A 10,774-nucleotide genomic window follows, 5' to 3' on the forward strand; every position below is an offset into this window, starting at 1 on the left:
TTTGGCAATTTCCTTCGATACAAACAACAATTTCTCCTTAATTCCAACTAAATAAAAAAAATATGTATAAGAACATTGGATTGGAAGGAAGTTAGTTACCTTGGGAGACAAAAGAAAAGAGAAGAAGAATAGCAACATGGAACATGATGATGATCTTCATTGTGTTACTTCTATGATTTTTCTTATAAAATAGCCCATATCTTATATAGATCATTTTTACCCTATCAGTGTAAAAATGAACAAATTCACCTATAGGTTTCATTAATTTAGACCATTTCTTCATTACAAATTAATCTTATTAGCCTTAAATGTAAAATGAATACATTATCAAAATTTACCATTTTCTTTAATTTGTATGAATTTGTATGAAATGGTTTATTTCCTTAATGGTGAAACTAAAAGCATCAAGCTTTCCAAATTGATATACATAGTCCATTTCTTACGCCAATGACAATTTTCTAAATTTTTGGAAAACTTTAAGCATTATATCATTGTTACTATCAATCCTTATTTATTTATTTTTACATTTTCTTTTATAGAAAAGAAATACCCAAAAAATATTTAGTTCTTATTATCTTACTTTTTCGAACTTATTATTTCATTTGAAAGTGTAACCGATTATGAGTGTTAGGCTAATTCTCCTTAATTTCAAGAAAAAAATCAAAAAATACTATAAAATTAACATAATTTCAATTGGATTTTATATAAGCAATAAATGTTTAATGAGTTTCACTCAAATGGTGATTTTCTTTTTTTTTCTTCTTTTTTTAATATATATTAACTGTAATTATATCATTCCTCATTTACTCATCATACAAAAATTAACTAACAAAAAAATGCATAAAATGAATGATTTTCTAACACTAGAACTTTTGATAACAACACCATCAATGTATTTCAATCTACTACAATTTTTATATCGACAACAAAATTATTTATCAGTTTCTCAGCTAGACCCAAATCGAGACCCACAAGAAACAGACAAACCCAAATCGAGACCCACAAGTTTTTCGAAATGGGCTCAATGTATAATGAGTTATGTTTCAGTTGTCATTCACAATTGCTGAAAACAGCAACTGATTTAAATCCTCAGAGTCTGATTTATCCCCTGCATAAACCAGATCAACAAATTTTGAACAAATATGTTTTCAACTCAAACAAAACAGTCATCTTCTCTAAAAAAACTTACCAGTTTTAGATTTGACTCTGGCAGTCCATTCATCAATAACCTGTGTGTATGTCAATGATCAAATACCATCAGGATCACTAATCATATGTGTGAGATTAAATTCAATTTTCAAATGTGATCTCTTATGGATCCACATCAGAATGAGAAATCAGACATAAATGATATTTTCAAATGAAGCCATGTGTGTTAGCAAGGTTTCAGCTAATGAGCCATAGGCAATGAGCTTAATTGGGTAAGAGAAAACTCGCCAAATCAATCAATTTCGGTTGCGTGCTGGCAAAGGGTGTAACCACTTTAGACACCATTTGGAAAATTTACAACCTCCAAAATACAATGCTACAAGTAGAAGATAAAAAAACTCATATCCTTTGCACAAGATAAAAGTGATTTTTCATCTGATCCAATTAAATCCACAAAACAATCATATACAAAAAAAGAACAAATCATAAATGGGATCATGATTGTGACAAAATAGCAGTTTCGAAATAGGTTCATTTACCTGATTGAAGTTAGCATATGCTGGATCTTCATTATCATTTGCAACAGGAATGTTCAAAGAGGACTGCATCCTTTGTACTGACAACTTATTACCAACAAGGGTCATCCTGGCTTTATCTATTAAATCCTATACATGTTAAAAAATACATTATTGAACTCATGAGTTTCACCCAAAATTCAAACCACATTTGAAAAACTATAATCAATACCCTATGAATTCCATTTAACAACTATCAATACTGTTTCTTTCTCTGGAATTTTCAGCAAATCATTTGAATTGAAGCAAGGACATAAGTAGGCTTGAATTGAAGAATTTTCAGCAAAGACAAAGATGGGTTTGATTGAATTGAAGAATTTTCAGCAAAGACATAGATGGGTTTGATTAAATTGAAGAAATTACAGCAAATCATTTGAATTGAAGGAAATACACATAAGGGTTGAATCATATACCTGTTTGGCTGCGAGTAGCTCACGGCACTGATCTTTCAAAGTGGACAGATCTTCCTCTACTTTCTTTATCCGAGACACAAGCTTCATCGGATTCGCCTGAAAAATCAATTTATTGTAAAGAGAAAATCTAGGTTTGAGTTAAAGGGTTGATCATACTTACATCATTGGGGTAAATCTTTATGAACTCTTTCTCTAGCTTATCGTGTACGAGTGATAGATCGTGGCTGGCCTTTGTAAATAAATTCGCTACACCGTCTACCGCCGGATTACGGTCTTCTTGAAGATAACGATGCCCCATTCTCTCTCTAAATCACAGTTCTAGAATTCAAAATTTTCCGATCGGTGTGGCCACTGAATTTGAGTGAAATATTCAAATTTAGGCTTAAGAAAGACTGCATTTTTATTTTCTTAATTAATTAAAAAAAATTCATAAAACAAAAATTAGCAATTGTTTTTTATTTTCTTTTTTTTCAAATTGCATTCAAATGTTTCAAATGTGTATATTTTAAAAATAGTCAATTTAAAACAAATAAAAATTTGTACGGTTGTAAAATTATCTGAAAATGAATACTAAATTAATTAATATTTTCTCAAATATTTGTTTATATCACATTTTTTTAGTCATTCAAACTAACTTTCGATAAACTTAGATCTCAACTGAATATTCTATCGTCAAAATTTTTAAATATCATTTTATTTGCAGGCGCAACAAATTAAGTAAAAAAAAAGAAAAAAATAATAGTTTAGAATAAGAAAATTGACATATTTTTGTTAAATTGGGAAAAATCACGAATAATTAAAATGGTGAAAGTTCAATTTAAAGCTCAGTATCGTGTTTAAACAGTCGTATTCGATTATGGCAATTCGTGTCAGATTTTCAATCATGTCGAGCTGTGTCGAAACTCACTCTCATTATGTATTGTGTCTTAACTCGCTCAAAGTATCACGATCAATCAGTACATTCGTGTCTTATTAACTTTTGTATCGGTTGTGTTAGTTTGAGAATTGTGATGTAAATGTGGATAAAAAATCAATGTATTTATAGTTTATCTATGTCATGATTAATTTGAATAACTATTAATAATAAAATAAATTCAATTAATTCAAATATAAAACCACTTAAATAAATAAATAAAAACACCTCCAATACCATATTTTTTTGGACCAACCAATTTCAGTGATGAAGTCATCGAATAAGTTATTGTTAAGTGAGGATTTATTATCAAATTTATAATTACACATATTTTTTTTGGACAAAAATACCCTTGAGACGATCATATTCGTAGTGATGATATATAACAATCGAGAGAGATAAAGATCCATTGACATTACAAAACTTCCCTAATTATACATTAACTATCTATACACATTTTAAGTTTGCTAACTATATACAATAACCAAATTCTCAAACTATCTCAAGCCAAATATTGTTCAAGACATTGTTTTAACGTTTGAAAAGTAACAGGCTTCGATACAAAAGAGTCCATACCATTTGCAAAACACTCTTCCCCGCTCTCTGATAACGCGTTTGCTGTCATCTACACAATACAAAATAAATTGAGTATTTTTCATATCTGTTAATTTGAATTTTTTGAAAAGGGAAGAGAAAATACCGCAACTATGGGGACTCTTTTTCTTGTCAATATACAGTTTCCATTGCTTTGTAATGAATTTGAAGAAGAGGGCAAAGGAGTATCAATTCCAGCTTCTATTGCAGCATCCCAATTCCCAGTTTCTTCATAAGATCGAATCAATCTCGTGGCCTGAAGTCCATTCATTATCGGCATGCATACATCCTGCACAAATTGTATATGGAATTTCAACACCATGATAGTAATCATAAATCATATAGAGAAAAACACGTTAGAACAATTTTATTCATGGATACGAAAAATTAACCCTGACACATAAAAACTACTCTCAACTACCTTGAAAGACCTGATTATGTAATGAAACCTTCCTAAACATAAAACACGATTTAACATAGTCTTACTTTTTCATTATATCCATTTGGAAACATTAGATCTGAATTTAGATCAAAAACCGTGAATAAACTTCTTTGAAGATAACTTATTAAGACACAGATTCATCAATTTATTAACGATTTCTCATCTAGATTCAGACAAAGAAAGTGTTTTCCAAATGGGATTGACTTACCATCAAAATAAGGTCGTAGCAATGGCCCTGAACTGCACGTACAGCTTCAGCTCCATTATTGACAACATCTACTTTATGGCCTAACTGTTTCATCATTGACTGTGCCACCATTACATTAATCTTGCTATCCTCCACCAGAAGGATTCTAGGTTTAGAGATGATAGCCTTTGGAACTTCTTCTGGAACTATATCAATGCAACAGGAACTTGAATCGTTATCTTTATGAGATGGCTTAGTTTTGGAAATATCTGAACTGTGTGTTGTAGAAGATTCGTGTTGTGTCTCCATACTATCAACAACAATGGAGCCGGCATCCTCGAGTGAAGGCAATTCCTTTGATCCATTTAGTTCAAGAGAGTCACAGAATAATAATGAATTATTTGGCAACACCTTTTGCATTCTTGTTGAACTGTTGGAAGAGAATAGAGAACCTATGTTGCGTGGATGGAATTGGAAAAAACCACAACTATCATCATTGGAATCAGCCTCTACATCGGTTTCTTCCATGTCTGAGAATGTTTCTTGATCATCTGAATCATCTGTTATATTTGAAACCTTATAAGGTAGAACAAACGTAAACGTAGAGCCATATCCATCTTTGCTGTTAACTGAAAGATGACCACCCATAAGTTCAACCTGATAGCAAACAAAATATTGATACCTTAAATCCATGAAAAGGTAAATAACATTGGGTTCTTCTTTGAAAAATAATTTTGAATGAGGAATTGGATTATTTTTGGGTCAATTAACAAAAATTCCTTTAACATGTTATATTTTAAAATGTTACAAAAAACATTGATGGGTTGATAGTATATTGGATTATGAACCCACATCAAACTAGCCCCACATTGACATGTTCATAGGAAACATCTAAAATTTCCTAGTTTCGCATCAATGGCCATAAATGTTAGGCCTGCATGGAAACACTTTCTTTTGTCTGATATCTCGACAAGATGTGGATTCAGATTCGATTACCTTTGGAAACATAACTTAGTTAAATATAAATTCAGAAACTTTTACGCAATTTCTCATCTGAACCAGAATTCAGATTTAGAACAAAAAATGGTTTCAAATGGGCCCATTGTGTAGCAAAACAGTTCATAATAATTTAGTTTAGGGTCTAGATAATAGAATGCATGGCAACATGATTACCAGTTGCTTGCAGATAGCCAGGCCTAGTCCAGTTCCTCCATACTTGCGAGCTGTATCAGCGCCAACTTGCATGTATTTCTTAAACAGAGTAGGCAGAGCATGTTCTGTGAATACAAAGAGACAAGTCTCATTCATTCATTTATCAAATTCAAAATTAAAAAACATAGAATTCAGTGTAATTTTAAGTTGGGAAGGAATTTGAAAAGTATACCTGGTATTCCAATCCCTGTATCATGTACGTCACAACATATCCAAACTGTTTCTTGTAGGTGAGAAATGTCCTGCAGTGGGCTTTTTGGATCGTCTTCCTTACGATTTTGGGAACTCGTATCCATATTTTGTCCAGTTTCTGGGTAACCAGACTGCACTGGAGTTGAATTCTGATTAGAACTTTCCTCCCTTAAAGAAGATGGTGGAGTCACCACATATAGCTTTATCCCCACCTTGCCATCATGGGTAAACTTGATTGCATTGCTAGAAAGAACAAGGAATAGAGATTCAGTACACTAGAAGGACTTCCAACAGTTAAGAGAATGAATGTAAATCAGAATGCATCTATACTTAGAATTGCAGAAAATTTAACTGTCAAGAAAATACAATTATCAAACCAGAATAAAGCTTCTTTTCATCGTTAGTAATGCCCAAGTGGTGTAGCCTCTTTGTGCTCTCAATATATTTTTAGGTAAATAAGACAATTAACTTTTTCAAGAAAAGAAAATAGAGTATCTAGTGGAAGAGCATATGTTTATAAGATAACTTCAATTATAGAATAACTACAAGATATATGTAAATTCCTTCACAACCGTACCTGATCAAATTAGTAAGAATCTGTCGTATCCTTAGGACATCTCCAATAACCTGAAATTGGGATTTTGCTTGTTAAAATGCTGAAAGCTGAATAAGAGGTTTTAGTTAATATACAGAAGATACATCCTGATGTGGATGATTATATTGAGTTGGAACTGGAGGTCATCATCATTCATGAAATAGGAAGCTAACTGAAGTCTTGCTAATAGACTGTCTCTCACACAAGTATCGGATAAATGGAAGATCCTTGTCCAAATTCCAATCTATCGCCACTATACCATATTGATTATAAGAACTATACAAAATTGCATAGATTTCTAACCTCGACTGGAACATCATCCGATACATTCCCTTCCAAAACTAACGTTTTTTTCAGCGATGCTGCTGCAGTCTGGAGTACATGTCTTACTACCTCCCTTGGCCTGAACTTCGTAGCTTCCAATTTCATAACTCCTGAGAAACATGAAAATCATAAAATTAAAAAATAGAAAAGGTAAAGAAGGTGCAGTTTATGCCAATAATAAATATCAAACCATTGTCTAATACATCTAGTACTACACAATTAATGATTGAAAGGCACCCAACCTGACTCGACTTTGGAAAGATCGAGAATATCATTGATCAATTGAAGGACCAAATCTCCAGAAGATAACATGACATTCAATAATTGTCTTTGCTCCTTGTCAAGGTTTGTGGTAGAAAGAATTTCAGTCATGCTTACAACACCAGATAGAGGAGATCTTATCTCGTGAGACATGGTTGCTAGCATTTGTTTAGCTCGCATTGTTTCCTCTGAAAGAACAACACAAAGTTGTTTAGCGTCCTCTATCTTCTGAGAGAGTTCATTAATAACTAAAACTCAGAAAGAGATGAATCAACCTGTTATATGAATAGTCTTGTTCAACTCAGTCTCCTTGGCTTTCTGTACAGCTATCTCCTCTCTAATCTTAAACATCTTTTCTCTTTTTCTCACCTGTCGTTGCATGGAGAATCCTTTTAAGATCCTTTCTTCAAGCAAAACATATCAAATGAATGCTTCACAAACTACAAAACCTAGGTTGGAAAAGGTTTTAAAACTGATGGTTACAAACAATCGTTTTCAAACCTAATCCATGAGAATTTCCACAAGATCCTCATTATAACTTTGACAGATTGTTTAACCATAATAGGCAGTCATTCTAGTATATTTGTATCATTTTGTTGACATTGATGCTTATTAACTATGATTTAAGTAGAAGAATGCACATCGTTTAAAAATGCTCAAAATTTCTAACCTGGTCAGTTATTTCCATTCCCATGTAATTCACACCGATAGTTTCCCCAGCCTTGCTGAAAACAGGCTCAACATATATTAAAAATGTCTTTGACCCAAATAACTCTGTTTCAAATGTGATTTCCCTCTTCGCAGGCAATCCTCTTTCTAACACTTCTCTTTTGAAATCTTGGGATTCTTTAACACCAGTGCCAGTGAAAATCTCGACGTCTGTTTTTCCAATGATATCCTAAAGAAAACACAAATTTAGCCCTGTGGTCTAGGATTCTATTTGGAACATATGATGTCTTACAAATAGAATAATTTTAACATCCAATTCAGGAAGGAATGCACCATGTCATACCACAAATTCATTACCTTTTCATCCAAACTTGGGAAATGATTATAGATGAAGCGGTAACGTAATTCTTTATCCTGCAATGAGGGACATTAATGATTAATTAGAATCAGATGATGGAATAGTTTGGAAGAACAAAAGATGGGTAAAAGTAAGAATTAGCAGAATATGAACAAGAAGATAAGCAGCATCAATCATAATTCAAAAAATAACACCTCAAGGCCTTGTTCGATAATACAATTACTTCATGAATCGAAGCAGAAAACATAATTGTTAAAAGATGGGATCTGGAATATGTTACCTGGTGACCAATTACAAATGGTGCATTCTGGAGAATGAAGTGTAAGAAATTATCTGATCGTTTAAGCATTTGGGACAACTCTTCCACAGGTGAGGACTGTCTTTCCAAGTTTTTTAGACTTTCCTGCAGCTTCTCTAATAGTATCTGCTCTCTCTGAACACTTGCCTCCAACAACTTCTCTAAATTCATAGCTCGTTGTTTCCAGTACAATACAGTGTCAAACTCTGCATCTATTTCTAGTTTCTTATCCTGAACAACTACATCTTTTGTCATGGAAGGAACATCTTCCCATATATCATAGATTCCATCTAATATGGAAATAGGACGTTTATCACCATAATAAATTTCTTGCTCAAAACGATGTTCTTCCAGAATCTCCAAGCGCTTGAGTTCAACTTCTTGCCTTTGCTTGCTCAAGTTGTCAATCTCTTCCTCGAGTAATCTCACAGCATTAGCTTGCTTATAATTCCAGTATTTTAAGAGATATGCTAACTGAGACGACCCCTTCTCACTGTAATTGGTCAGCTCTGCCAGACGCTGGAAGTCAACTATTGAAGGATCCTCATTGATTGTAACCTCTTTCAACATATCTCTATCACTTTCTGGAATTTCTATGTTAAATTGTTTTCCATCATTTATATCCTCTGGCCACATTGAAGAAACAACTTCAATATCCATCTCTTCAAGGAGATCACTCTCCATTTCACAAACCATTTTAAAGCTGAATCAAATCCAACCAAAATGGTGTCCCACTGTCCACTGGGATTTCTTCTGCACAAAAGATACCATTATGAGCTGCTAATAATAGAAGAAACCTGAACAAACTCACAATTCAAGAATACTAACAGTTTAAAATAGCAATCACCACAAAACAGTGAAATAATATTCTGTATAAGATTATAATCTACTTTAAAATTGGAAAACAAATGTTTTCTACGTCTCAAACAAATGTAGAAAATACGAAGGTTATAGAAACTGGAGCCTTCGACGATCTAACAACAAACTGATCAGGATTTACGCAATACTGATGAAGATCAACGTAAAGTCCACTAACTTAATTGTATAACCATGATTCGAGCTAATATTTGCTCATATCTTACATAACAAGAATAGATAACGCAGATATTCAATCAAAGTGTAAATTGAATTAAATGTAGATCAATTTCTAAGGATTCGAGTCTGAATTGAACAGATGATAGAGAAATTCATATTACTAAGTCTGATTTAGTAGAGAATCAAGATAACCTAGCATTACACACAAATAAGTTATCCTTTGATATAGTCATTGTCAGACATGGAAAATTCATCAGCGAGAAACGGAAACTGAACCTTGAGAAACTAGAGCAATTTCAAAAAATAAACTGGAGCCTCTGACGATCTAACAACAAACTGATCAGGACTTACGCAATACTGATGAAGATCAACGTAAAGTCCACTAACTTAATTGTATAACCATGATTCGAGCTAATATTTGCTCATATCTTACATAACAAGAATAGTTAAGGCAGAGATTCAATCGAAGTGCAAATTGAATTGAATGTAGATCAATTTCCAAGGATTCGAGTCTGAAATGAACAGATGATAGAATAATTCATATTACTAAGTCTGATTTGGTAGAGAATGAAGATAACCTAGCATTACAGTAATGCAATCGACATAGAAAATTCATCAGCAAGAGACGGAAAGTGAACCTTGAGAAACTAGAGCAATTTTGGATTAGAATTCTTCAACCGACTCTGGCTCTTTCTTTGTTGTGACTGTAGATCTGAACGGAGGCGACTGAAACGTGAACTGAACGGTCAATGAAGAGAAAACAAATAAAAATATAATTAGAACAATGTATAATGCATGTAGAGAGAGAGAGTGAGAAGGGGGAACGAACATGAGAATAAGGCAAAAAAAGGAGAAACAGATGTTGATTAAGCCATGTGCAGTGAGTTAAAGAAATTCTGAAATTGTGGAGGTTAGGGATTTTTCAATTCACATTCTCTGTCGTTTTGAAGGCAAAGTACGTTCTCTCTCTCTCTTTGATCAAGACCTCGTCATTTACAATTCATTAAGCCGTCCATGTCTGCTCCTTCAGAAGGTCTTCTTCTTCAGTGTCTCTTTCTCTCTCCTAGAGAGCAAATGATTAATCCAATCAAGCTTGTAAGAGATTAACACGTAGCAGTTCTTGATCCCTGCTGGTACAAAGGTAAGATGCGAGAGAGAATTTTTAAATGGTGGAGAGAGAGGAGGAGAGAGAACTTCCTCGCGCCTTTTTCGAGGTGACGTGTAGAACGTCGTTACATGGAGCGTGATTACACGCCATTTTTATACTAATTAACACATTGTTGCAGAAGAATTATGTAAATCTAATAATTTCTAGCCCTACACACACACACAAAAAAAATAAAAATAAATAAATTAATTAATTAATTAAATTAGGTCATTACTTTGAGTTTGAGTTTGAGTTAAAATCAGGTCAATCCGTTCAGATTAATAAACATGTTAAAATTGAATTAACATAAATGACTCAAAATAAATTCATCAAAAAATTGGATTTCTAATGTTGGTTCTCCCGAATAAGGTCATGAAAGAGATTGATCAGCTGATGAGGAACTTCATTTG

The 10,774-nt window shown here is 33.0% G+C and overlaps 2 protein-coding genes across 2 annotated transcripts; both read right to left on the reverse strand.

Moving 5' to 3' along the window:
• Positions 1-978: 978 nt before the first annotated feature.
• LOC124942807 lies at positions 979-2,478 on the reverse strand. The gene is made up of 5 exons (XM_047483363.1): positions 2,298-2,478; positions 2,138-2,233; positions 1,689-1,814; positions 1,190-1,229; positions 979-1,108 (listed from the first exon to the last, which is right to left on the reverse strand). The coding sequence occupies exons 1-5, from the start codon at positions 2,433-2,435 to the stop codon at positions 1,044-1,046; spliced, it is 465 nt and encodes a 154-aa protein (XP_047339319.1). The 5' UTR covers positions 2,436-2,478; the 3' UTR covers positions 979-1,043.
• Positions 2,479-3,494: 1,016 nt separating this feature from the next.
• On the reverse strand, positions 3,495-9,954 carry LOC124941079 (histidine kinase 5). Its single transcript, XM_047481344.1, has 13 exons — positions 9,856-9,954; positions 8,165-8,935; positions 7,884-7,940; positions 7,528-7,755; positions 7,133-7,226; positions 6,839-7,045; positions 6,555-6,706; positions 6,255-6,304; positions 5,658-5,920; positions 5,447-5,550; positions 4,295-4,930; positions 3,754-3,933; positions 3,495-3,675 (listed from the first exon to the last, which is right to left on the reverse strand). Exons 2-13 carry the CDS (start codon positions 8,876-8,878, stop codon positions 3,553-3,555), a joined length of 2,808 nt encoding a protein of 935 aa, XP_047337300.1. The 5' UTR covers positions 8,879-8,935; positions 9,856-9,954; the 3' UTR covers positions 3,495-3,552.
• Between the last annotated feature and the right edge of the window lie 820 nt (positions 9,955-10,774).

This window comes from Impatiens glandulifera, chromosome 6, assembly GCF_907164915.1.
Source record: "Impatiens glandulifera chromosome 6, dImpGla2.1, whole genome shotgun sequence".
Taxonomy (NCBI): domain Eukaryota; kingdom Viridiplantae; phylum Streptophyta; class Magnoliopsida; order Ericales; family Balsaminaceae; genus Impatiens; species Impatiens glandulifera.

Excerpts from the sequence above, each read along its gene's own strand:
- LOC124942807 (XM_047483363.1), bottom strand. The coding sequence starts at position 2,435 with ATGGGGCATCGTTATCTTCAAGAAGACCGTAATCCGGCGGTAGACGGT. Across the intron at positions 2,234-2,297 it reads TAAAGATTTACCCCAATGAT|GCGAATCCGATGAAGCTTGT; the intron begins GTAAGTATGATC and ends TTGATTTTTCAG. Across the intron at positions 1,815-2,137 it reads AGCTACTCGCAGCCAAACAG|GATTTAATAGATAAAGCCAG; the intron begins GTATATGATTCA and ends TAACATGTATAG.
- LOC124941079 (XM_047481344.1), bottom strand. The coding sequence starts at position 8,878 with ATGGTTTGTGAAATGGAGAGTGATCTCCTTGAAGAGATGGATATTGAA. Across the intron at positions 7,756-7,883 it reads TCCCAAGTTTGGATGAAAAG|GATATCATTGGAAAAACAGA; the intron begins GTAATGAATTTG and ends TGTTTTCTTTAG. Across the intron at positions 3,934-4,294 it reads GCTACGACCTTATTTTGATG|GATGTATGCATGCCGATAAT; the intron begins GTAAGTCAATCC and ends CAATTTGTGCAG.